This window comes from Prionailurus viverrinus, chromosome B2 (assembly GCF_022837055.1).
Source record: "Prionailurus viverrinus isolate Anna chromosome B2, UM_Priviv_1.0, whole genome shotgun sequence".
In the NCBI taxonomy this organism is placed as follows: domain Eukaryota; kingdom Metazoa; phylum Chordata; class Mammalia; order Carnivora; family Felidae; genus Prionailurus; species Prionailurus viverrinus.
Window position 1 is genome coordinate 137,559,030 of NC_062565.1, and position 12,039 is coordinate 137,571,068.

General features: G+C 39.8%; 1 protein-coding gene across 18 annotated transcripts in view; it reads right to left on the reverse strand.

The window, feature by feature from the left end:
• SYNE1 (spectrin repeat containing nuclear envelope protein 1) overlaps positions 1 to 12,039 on the reverse strand; it is a 472,738-nt gene that overhangs the window by 33,373 nt on the left and 427,326 nt on the right. For all 18 annotated transcript variants that reach the window (XM_047860298.1, XM_047860302.1, XM_047860305.1 and 15 more), the window contains 2 exons: positions 11,786 to 11,948; positions 86 to 273 (listed from right to left, as the gene is read on the reverse strand). In XM_047860298.1, the coding sequence (XP_047716254.1) occupies positions 86 to 273; positions 11,786 to 11,948 (351 nt within the window). The remainder of the gene's footprint in view (positions 1 to 85; positions 274 to 11,785; positions 11,949 to 12,039) is intronic.

Consider the following 12,039-nt stretch of genomic DNA (forward strand, 5'->3'; position numbering starts at 1 on the left):
TGGGAAGCAATGGATACTCTGGGTGGTCACTTTTTTCTCTTTTTGGTCCTTCCTCTGCCGCAGCTCCTTGAACCTCCCAGCTTACCTGAGCCTCCTCTCCATGGACATGGCACAGATATTCCTCCACCGCCGGTCCAGGTTTCGCGTAGCCTGCTGGATGGAGTCACACTCCGCATCTGTGGCACAGGCATCACAGTCATGCAGCAGGACCTCACACAGGTTGAGGACAGACGCCACACCCGTGCTGTGTTTCTCGATGTCTCTCTGAAGCTCCTGTGGGGAAGGAGCCATGCTTGATTCAAGTACTCGGCCACAGATGCGAGGAGATACAGCAGTATTCACTGACTGATAAATGGTTAGGCAAAACCCTGACAAACACCTTATTTCCTTGCATGAGGTATCTTCAACTTCATTTACAAAATACGGCAACCTCAAAAATATGAGAAAACGAATCTAGGAAAATTCTGGCTAGGTGAGCAATGCCAAAATATAAATGGAACGAATGAAATAAACTACATTAATTACATTAAGAGTAAAACTAGCTTCTTCAGTGATTGAAAAGTAAATCTTGTCCCAGACAGATTACCACTTCCATTCCAATATATTGATCAACCAATCAAAGGAATACATGTGCTCTTATTAAGTACTGCCACTTAAGAAATGGGATTTCATCTCCAAAGATCTGCAAACTGCTTAAAACAGCTAATTCCACCATCACTAAAAGTACCATGATTTAAAAGATCTAGGTTCTCTTATCATGTATGACATCATAACATCAACAGCTTCCTCAGGGAGCAATTTTAAAGGTAGGGCAGAAATAGAAAGATGACAATGATAATCAAGGCACTGAATTTCCCCAGTATACCGCCACGTAGAGTCTTCATGTTAACTGCATAAAATGTAAATGCAAAATGTATGTTACTTTTTCTATTGAGCTTTAAAAAAAATTTAAATGTTTTAATTTATTTTTGAGAGAGGGAGACTGAGTGTGAGTGGGGGAGGGGCAGAGAGAGAGGGAGACAGAGAATCTGAAGCAGGCTCCAGGCTCTGAGCTGTCAGCACAGAGCCCGATGCGGGGCTCGAACTCACGAACTGCGAGATCATGACCTGAGCCGAAGTCAGACGCCCAACCGACTAAGCCACCCAGGCGCCCCTTCTATTAAGCTTTAACTCAATTTGCTCAAAGTATTTCATTATTAAAAGCGGGCTACTGGTAATTTTGCTTGCCCTATTCATCAAGGTCCTTACTGTGTTTTCCTTGTCTTTAAAACTATTCTTGGATTTTTCCTAACTTTATTCTTGTTCTAATGAGAATTCCTCAACTTATTCAAGTAGCTGAGATTTATATTTTTGTGTGTATATTCTTCCTCCTATTTTTCTCTTTAACACGCCATTACTAGGTCTTCTATGCAAACATTAGCTTACTGTCAAATGCAGTAACGGTACCTTTGATTAATATTTGGAGATTTTATGAACTAGACAGAAGACAGATTCTATAAAAAATATTTCTATTTCACTAACAGTCCTCTCAGATCTCTTACATTATCACTTTCAGTTATGGGGAAATCATCACCAGAACTGCTGGTCTAAAAAATATAAAATTGAACTCAATATTTACTCAAAGATGAAGACAGAGACATCTGTGAATGAGATCACCAAGTAAGTTTTAGGTGTTAAAGTGCCTTTTGTAGAAGGATATACATTTGTAAGTAGTGTTAGGTACATCAACATAATCAATGCATTTAAAAAAGTTATGGCCCTTGATTTAACTTCCCCCAAGTACTCAAAAAAGTACTTTCCAGCTTTATTGAGATATAACAGACATATAACATTGTGTAAGCTTAAGATGCATGATGTGACGATTTGATGTATGTATATATTGTGAAATGATTACCACAATAAGTTTAACGAATATCTATGACCTCACATAGTTACAGTGTGTGTATGTGTGTGTGTGTGTGTGTGTGTGTGTGTGTGTGTTGAGAACTTTTAAGATCTACTCTCTCAGCAACTTTCAAATATGCAACACAGTATTGTTAACTATAGTCATCATGCTGAACATTACATTTCCAGAATGGATTCATCTTATAACTATAGGTTTGTACCCTTTGACAACCTTCATCCATTTCCCTCACCATCACCCCCATCTTTGGCAACCACTAATCTACTCTCTGTTTCTATGAGTTCAATTTTTTTTAGAGTCCACATATTAGTGAGATCATACAGCATTTGTCTTTCTCTGTCAGACTTATTTCACTTAGTATGATGGCTTTAAGGTTCATCCACGTTGTTGGAAATGGCAGTATCTCCTTTTTTATGACTGAATAATATTCACTTTGCATATATACCACATTTTCTGTATCCATTTATCAAATTATGGGTACTTAGACTGTTTTCATGTATTCACTGTTGTAAATAATGCTTCAATGAATGTGGTGGGTGGAGATACCTTTTTAAGATAGTGATTTCATTTCTTTCCAAAATCTACCCAGAAGTGGAATTTCTGGATCATATGGTAGCTCTATTTGTAATTTTTTTAGGAACCTCCATAATGTTTTCCATAGTGATGATACTGACTTACATTCTCACCAATAGTGCACTAGGGCTCTGCTCTCTCCACATCTTTATCTCTTGGTTTTTTGATAATAGCCATTCTAACAAGTGTGAGGTGGTATCTCTTTGTGGTTTTGATTTGCATTTCCATGATGATTAATGATGCTGAACATTTTCATGTACCTGTTGGTAATTTTAATATCTTCTTTGGAAAAATGCCTACTTGTGTCTGTTGCCCATTTGTAAAACTGGATTATTTTTGTTTTGTTTTGTTTTTGTTTTTGCTATTGAGTTGTAGGAGTTCCTTATATATTCTGGATATTATCCTTCTCAGACATGTGGTTTGAAAATATTCTCTCTGATTGCAGAGGTTGCTTTTTCATTTGGTTGATCATTACTTTTGCTTTGCAGAAGCTTTTTTAGCTTCATTTAGTCCAAATTGTTTGTTAATTTATTTATTTTTTGGTTGTACTTTTGGTGCCATATCTAAAAAATCATCTCCAAAATCAATGTCAACAAGATTTTCCCCTGTGTTTTCTTCTAGGAGTTTTATGGTTTCAGGTCTTCCATGTAAGTCTTTAATACATTATTTTGAGTTAATTTTTGTAAGTGGTATAAAATAGGGGTCCACTTTACTCTTTGGCACGTGAATGTCCAGTTTTTCCAACATTATTTTTTGAAGAGACTATCCTTTCCCCATTGGATATTCTTGGCTCCCTTGTCAAACATTAGTTGACCATATATGCATGGGTGTATTTTTGGGCTCTCAATTCTGTTCTATTGGTCTATGTGTCTGTTCTCATGACAGTATCATACAGTTTTGATTATTATACCTTTATAACATAGTTTGAAATAAATAAGTGTGATACCTCCAGCTTCGTTCTTTCTCAGGATTGCTTTGGCTATTTGGGATCTTTTGTGATTCCATATACATTTTAGAATTATTTTGTCTATATCTGTAAAAAGTGCCATTGAAATCTTGACTGGGGTTTTATTGAATCAATAGATAGCTTTGGCTGTATGCTCATTTTAACAATATTAATTCTTCCAATCTACACACATGGGGTATCTTTCCATTTATTTGTGTCTTCTTTAATGTCTTTCATCGGTGTCTTAATAGTTTTCAGTGTAGAGATCTTTCCGTTCCTTGGTTAGATTTATTCCTAAGTATTTCATTGTTTTTGATGCAATTATAAAGGAATTGTTTTCTTTTCTTCCAGGTAGTTTATTATTGGTGTACAGAAATGCAACTGGGGCGCCTAGGTGGCTCAGTCAGTTGAGCATCCGACTCTTGATTTCAGCTCAGGTCATGATCTCATGGTTCATGAGATTGAGCCTCTCATCAGGCTCTGAGCTGATGGTGTGGGGCCTGCTTGGGATTCTCTCTTTCCCCCTCTCTCTCTCTCTCTGCCTCTCCCCTGTTCTCTCTCTCTCAAAATAAATACATAAACTTAAAAAAAGAAATGCCACTGATTTTTGTATGTTAAATTTGTATCCTGCAACTTTACTGAATTTATTAGTTCCAACAGTTTTTTGTAGAGTGTTTAAGATTTTCTATATGTAAGATTATGTCATCTACAAACAAAGAAAATTTTGTATCACCCTGTCTGATTTAGATGCCTTTTATTTTTTTTCTTGTCTGATTACTCTGGCTAGGATTTTGAGTACTATGGTGAATGGGCCTGGTGAAAGTGTGCACCCCTGTCTTGTTTCTGATCTCAGAGGAGAAGCTTTCAACCTTTTACCACTGAGTACGATGTTAGCTGTGGGCTAATCGTATAGCCTTTATTATGTTGATGTACATTTCCTTTATATACCCACTTTGTTGAGAATTTTTATCATTTGAATTTTGTGAAATGCTTTTTCTGCATCTATTGAGGTAATACTATTTTTATATTTCATTCTAGTAATGTAAAGTATCACATTTATTTTTATATGCATATGCTGAACCACTCTTGCATCCCAGGGATGAATCCAACTAAATCATGGTATATGATCCTTTTAATGTGCTGTTGAATTTGGTTTGCCAGTACTCTGTTGAGAATTTCTGCACCTGTATTTATTATGGATATTGGCCTATAGTTTTCTTCTCTTATAGTGTCCTTATCTGGCTTTGGTATCAAGGTAATGCTGGCCTTACAAAATGAATTTCAGAGTGTGCCCTTCTCCTCAATTTTTTTTAAGAGTAAGAAGACATGGCTTTAATGTTTGGTAGATTTCACCTGTGAAATCATCTGGTCCTGGACTTTTCTTTGTTGGGAGGGTTTTGATTACTGATTCTGCCTCCTTACTCATTATGGGTCTGTTTATATTTTCTATTTCTCCCTAATTCAGTCTTGGCAAGTTGCATGTTTCCAGGCATTTACCCATTTCTCTCATGATCCTTTGTATTTCTTGTAATGTCTCCATTTTCATTTATAGTTTTTACTTATTTGGGTCCTCTGTCTTTGCTTTTCTTGGCTAGTCTAGCTAAAGGTTTTTCAATTTTGTTTATCATTTCAAAGAAACAGCTCCGTTTTTTTAATCTTTTATGCTGTTTTCCTATTCTCTCTTTCATTTATTTCTGCTCTAATCTTTCTTATTTCCTTCCTTCTGCCAATTTTGGGTTTAGTTTGTTCCTTTTTAGTTCCTCGAGGTACAGTTATTTATTTGAGATTTTTTCCTTCATATAAGCATTTATCACTATAAACTTCCCTCTTAGAATTGCTTTTGTTGGACTCCATAAGTTATGGTATGTTGTGTGTTTCCTTTTTTGTTTATCTCAAGATATTTTTTAATTTTCCTCGTTTTCTTCTTTGATCAGAAGAAGTGTGCTGTTTAATTTCCATGGATTTGTGAATTTTCTAGCTTTCTTCCTATTCTTGATTTCCAGTTTCACATCACTGTAGTTGGAAAAGACACTTTATATAATTTACATTTTCTTGAATTTGTTGAGACTTGTTTTGCTGGTGAGGCTCTGCGATCATTGCTAGTTGGGTGAGGTCACAGACTGTGCTCCCTAACAAGGCAGTGCCTGGTTGGACTCTGTGATTAGGTACGGCTACAGGCCGGGCTCCACAATCACTCCTGGTTAAGTGGGATATCAGGCCGTGCTATCAGACCACATGGTGCTACTGGCTGGACTATATGTTCAGGTGGAGCCATAGGCAGGGCTGTAGGCTATGCCCTGGAATTAGGTGAGGTGATAGTCTTGGCTTTGCCATCAGGTGGGCCACTGGCTGTGTTACCCTATTGGGCAAAGTTACTGGCTGGGCTCTCTGATAAAGATGGACATTCAGCTGTATCACAAAGTGTGTGGGGCTAGAGACTATGCTCTGTGGTTGAGCTGGGTCACTGTCCAGGCTTTCTTGTCATGTGGGATCACAGGCTATGCTTGGTGGTTGGCTGGAGTCACGGCTAGGCTCCCTGCCTGAATAAGGTTGCATGCTATGTTCATCAATCAGACAAGGCCATAGGTTGGATTCCACTGCTGAGTAGGGTTACCATCTGGGCTCTATGGCTGGGTAAGGTTGTAGGCTGGGCTCTGTGGCTGGGCAAGGCTGTAGGTTGAGCTCTGAGGTTGTCCAAGGTCACTGTCCAGACTCCCTGATGATGCAGGGCCAGAAGCTATGCTCAGCAGTTGGGTAGGGCTCCTGGCTTGGCTCCCTGCTCAAGCAGGGCTATTGGATGGGTTCCGTGGCTGCCTGGGTTCTCTGGCCAGGCTTCCTGGTGGGGAAGGATGAAGGCTATGCTCAGCTGTTGGGCAGGGCTAGGAATTGGCTTCCCTACCCAGGTCAGATGGTTTCTAGGGCTCCAAAGTCAGTATGGCCCATTGTCTGGGGACCCAAATCAGGCAAAACGGCCAAGTGAACTCCCAGGTCAGACAGGGCCACTGGCTGGGCCTGCTGATGGGCAGAGACACAGGCTGGGATCTCTGCTTGGGTGCAGCTGCAAACAGGAATGCAGTCTGCCAAGACGTGAGTGCTGGCTGCCATAAGCCTCAGCCCCCTTCTCACTCACCAACTCATCCCCAATAGTCAAGCTATACAAGATCCCTTAGTGATTCTTATGAGATGAGATCCAAGTGGGCTTCCTGAGAAGGGTGCGGGAGCCAGGGAAGCCAGATGCCCATCTTGGCCATGAGGTGCCCTCTCAGTGCAGCTCTGTGCCAGCCATGAAGGACAACGTGGTCAGAGTGTGGTCACTCCTCTTACCCTTTTAATGTGGTCCTTCTGGTCTCTGGGGTCCGAGTGGGTGCTTTATCCTCATGGTTGGGTTTTGGGAATTTTACAGTGGTGCCTTGTTTATAGATAGTTGCTTGCTGGCCTTTTTGTGAGGGAGGCTTAAGTCAGAAATCACCTATATAGCCATATAGACGATGTGACTCCTCTACCCTGGAGCAGACACTCATGGGGAGACCATTGTGGAAACAAGGGCCAGGATATGAAAACCAGAACTGTAACTGGCAGATTGCTGGAGGCCCAATATAGACAATTGAGTTAAAAATTCCAGAGGACCCAGTCATGGGTGGGGCTGCACAGTTTTGTGAAATTTACATCCAGGAGCTCAACCAGATTCCCACAGTAAATATCAGAGAAAAGACCCTTGTGCATCTGCTCAAAAGTTTCTGTTAAAATCAATTTATGAAATAAGCTTGAGGGGTGTTATAATTATGATTAAACGCTCTAATACAGATAAAGAGTTTAGTTTCAGCTTTAACCTTCATTGATAATGGTCCTGAATTGACATACAGCGTTTCTGAATTTATCCTTATTCATCCATTAACACAGAGAAATTTGACAAAATGTTCTCTGAACCCATCTCAAGTCTACATATATTTCTGCCCAATTAAGTATGTAATAATTAAGTACACTGGCAAGAGAAACATATAGAAACCCCACAGAGGGGAACAGAAGAACATGCATTTCTTATCAGTTTAATCTCTTTTTAAATATTCAAGGGAATTTTCCCCTTTGGAGACAGATTACTACTTATCTGCCTTTCACAACATGGATCACAAATGATATAATTTTTTACAGAATCGTGGTTAACATTTGCCACAAAAGAAACTGTAGTGAATGTGATAGAATTGAAGTAAAATTTACTAAGCACCCACTTTGTTCTAGGTGCTGTGCTAAATAATTTTCATATTAATTTTTATAATAACACTGTGAACCATGCACTCTGGCGGTCAGCATTCTATATATAAGGAATCTGAGGATTAAATAGTTCATTACATTGCCCTGGGCTATGCAGCAAAGAGGTGAAGCCCAGATTTGAACACAGGGAGTCTTTACTTCTAACCATTGGCATATAGTTGTTTCCTTTTTTTTTTTTCAACTTTAACTTAGAATTTAATTAAAAGGCAATATGAACATATATTAATATATTAAAAAGTCAGAAACTACTGCCAAGCTTCCAGTGAATTAGTTCCCTTTTCACTCCTGATTCTCATTTTCCAGAAATAACCATTTCCATCTCTTGGAGCTCTATCTTCCTGTTTTTTTTTTTTTTTTAATTTTTTTTTTCAACGTTTATTTATTTTTGGGACAGAGCGAGACAGAGCATGAACGGGGGAGGGGCAGAGAGAGAGGGAGACACAGAATCGGAAACAGGCTCCAGGCTCTGAGCCATCAGCCCAGAGCCCGACGCGGGGCTCGAACTCACGGACTGCGAGATCGTGACCTGGCTGAAGTCGGACGCTTAACCGACTGCGCCACCCAGGCGCCCCTCTATCTTCCTGTTTTAATTTCTGTATTTCTAAGTAACAAGTTTATGTTGCTATTTCTTGATTTTTAAAATTTCGACATTATCTATGCTTCTATAGTAGAGATGGAATCAACTTCAACCTGACTCCCAAGGCTCCAGTTACTCTTTGAGCACATCTTCTAGCTAGAGCAATACCGTGGTTATTTAACATGATTACTTAATATTTTTCACATCTGAGCAACAGCCTATACTATGGTTATATTTCTTTTCATATATATATATATATATATATATATATATATATATATGGCATTTATGGAATCAGTAGCTCTCTCCTCTCTTTAAAACATGAACATTCCTAGCCTCCATCCTTTCTCTCATGGAGTTAATACAACTCCTTCCATTATGGTTAAGCCCATTAGGTTATCTAGTTCAACTGTCTTACTCCTAGTAGACATTCATCCCAGAGGAGCCAACTCCCTACTCCAATGTGAACAGGGATTCTCCAGGCTTCAGGGCAGCTGGCATCTGGGATGTTCCTTCACCATCCGTCCTGGGAATTTTCTTCTGTCTCAGGTTTTATATTATTTTTCTTTTCGTTTTTTAGTATATGTGACATCTTTCATTAGCTTCCTGAGAATATATGCATAGGAGGTAAATATTTTATATATTAAATGGAAGGCAGGTGCAGTATTCTAAATTATAAATAATTTTCTCAGCTTTCTGGAGGCACCGTGTCACTGTCTTTTAGCTTCCAGCATTGTTTTGGAGGATCAGATTTTTTTCATCTTGGAAACCATAAAGATCTTCCCTTTGTCGGCCATGTTCTGAAATTTTATAATGGTTTTGCTTTGTTTTTAATTTTCCTGGGAATTTATAAGTTTATGCTCTAGAAGTGCAGCTGATCCTTGAACAAAGCGGAGCTTGATGGCACCAACTCCCCACCAGCTGAAAATCTGTGTATAACATTTGACTCCCCCCAAACTTGACTACTAATAGCCAACTGTTGACTAGAAGCCTTACCAAAAACACAGTCAAATAACAAATATTTTGCATTTTATATGTATTATATGCTGTATTCTTACAATAAAGCTAGAAAAAAAATCATAAGGAAGGGAAAATACATCTGTAGTACTACATATTTTATTGCATAAAAAATCCACATATAAGTGGAGCCATGCAGGTCAAACCGTTGCTGTTCAAGGGTCCACTCTAAAAGCTTTTCAGTTTGGAAAACGTTTTTACATTACTAATTTGATAATTTCTTCCTTTTTAATTTTTTGTGGGGGACTATTATGGAATAACTAAATTGGATTTTAAAATTCTTTCATTAGTCCTGGCTGTGATATAAACCTGGCTAGTAACATGGTGGGAGCTGGGGCAGTGGGAGTCATATCGTCAGGTACAGAGTATTTCATTTAATCTATTTTTCATATAGTGGCTCCAGCCTCAATGGTGCCCCGTAGCCCCAAATCCAAAGTCCCTCTGGGCTGTCCTCTCCAAGGAGGATCCTTGGGCTTTCTATTGGAGTCAACAGGCAGGAGTTGCCTAGGATTAGGGGGATCTGCCAGTCAAACTGCTCCTTATTCAAATTTTCAAGCAATTTTCCATTTTAAAGTCCTATAGACTTGCTGTCTGCACTTCATGAGTCTTCTTGCATTTCTTTTTTTGTTTGTTTGTTTTTAATTTTTTTAATGTTTATTTATTTTTGACAGAGAGGGAGACACAGCATGAGTGGGGGAGGGGCAGAGAGAGAGGAAGACACAGAATCTGAAGCACGCTCCAGGCTCTGAGCCATCAGCACAGAGCCCGACGCGGGGCTCGAACTCACAGACCGTGAGATCGTGACCTGAGCCAAAGCAGACGCTCAACCGACTGAGCCACCCAGGCCACCCAGTCTTCTTGTATTTCCATGGCATGAATCAACTTTCTCCATCCTCCATCCTGCTGATAGCAGTAACTATTCATCTATCCACTCTGGTCTTCCAAAATTCTAATGGGTGTCTGTCATCTTTCTCATCTTCTTTCCTCGTCTCTTTGCCATTGTGGGTTTTGACCTTCTTTTCCCTTTACGTTCATTTTACTGGGGTTTAGAAGTGGGTAAGGCTATAAATGTATATGATCAATTTGCCATATTTACTTAGATACAGTTTAGATTTTCTTACGTTTGCTAAATTACAATACTGGCTATTAGAATTGTAACTGTTTTTAACCAGTTCTCACTTGTAGAGATCATTGACCATGTTCTCCAGGAGTATTCACGGAGCTGGAGGCCAACCCAAACCGCTATCAGCTCAATTATCAGAATTTCAAACACAAGATAATCCATCAAGGGCTTTAATCTTACAAAAATGGGAAAATGTCCTAACATTTTTTAAAAAAAATAAATGTTGATTTAAATATTAAACTATTCCCACTATCTAAAACCTATGTTTTGGGGCGCCTGGGTGGCGCAGTCGGTTAAGCGCCGACTTCAGCCAGGTCACGATCTCGCGGTCCGTGAGTTCGAGCTCCGCGTCGGGCTCTGGGCTGATGGCTCTGAGCCTGGAGCCTGTTTCCGATTCTGTGTCTCCCTCTCTCTCTGCCCCTCCCCCGTTCATGCTCTGTCTCTCTCTGTCCCAAAAATAAATAAACGTTAAAAAAAAAATTAAAACCTATGTTTTAATATCTAGTTGTACTGCTTTAAATAGTTCATAAAATGAAGTAAGCACATAGACTATTTTGTAAGATTTGATAAATGGGTCTGTTTATATTTTGTAGTATTTTTAAATTAAGCAACTTGGCTATAATGGCCTAAATGTAATGGAAGTAACCAGAGCGTGGACAGAATTTTCGAGGACAATCTAAAGGCATGGAGTAGCAATATTTCTTATGGGGGATTTTTGGTCTTTTCTGCTAACAACTGGAGTCTGCTGTGCTTATTAAGAACAACGAAGGAGAGTAGGAGGGAAAATTCCTTTATGCGGGCATTTTTCACTTTTCATGGTCACTCTTTTTTGCTCTGGCGGGTGGTGTACTGTAGGCCAGTGTGATGTGCCGCCTTTGGTGCACACATTACGGTAAAATTACAGCGTGTGTTCTGTAGGCCATGGAACACTCCTTGCAAAACCATTGTTTTAGACTCTAAAAACTCTAAGAATGCACTGTAATCTGTATTCAAACACCAAATGCAGAAAAAAAAAGCTCCTTTCTATGCATGTAGTGGTGGGCTAGTGACCTACACAGAAATAAACAAAACTGCCTGCTTTGTTATGGAGACATCACTGCAACCCAAGCAGTTTAGGATGTCTTCTTCGTGGACCAATGACATTAACCCTTAAGATAGCATAGCTTCTTAAGACTTAAGTCCTTGGTGACGTGGGACCTATTGGCCCCAAACACCTGCCATGCCCAAGACTCCCTCCCCTTTCTCAGCAATCTTGTGTAGCTCCCTCCTGATTTTCCTTCTCGATTCATTCACCGTCTCACATCCACCTCTGTATCCTGACCAGGAGCACAGATGTTCAAGAGCCTACTTACTTCCTTTAGTTGATTTAAGTTTTACCTGCTGCTCAGTAAGCTTTTTCTGTATTTCATCCGAGTCACAGGAATCGTAGACTATGGGCTTGGCCAGCTCTGACTCGATGTGAGCCAGCCACGTCCTCAGGCTGCTCATGTTCTTATCCAGCTGCTGTACGGCCACCAGGGTCTCCTTCAGCTTCTTTACCCTGTGGGCAGAGGAGAGACTTCACCTTCAGTGAGAGGCCCCACTCAAGTTTCCCTTGTGAGCAAAAGTGAGCACTCCGTCTAAAGCCAAGT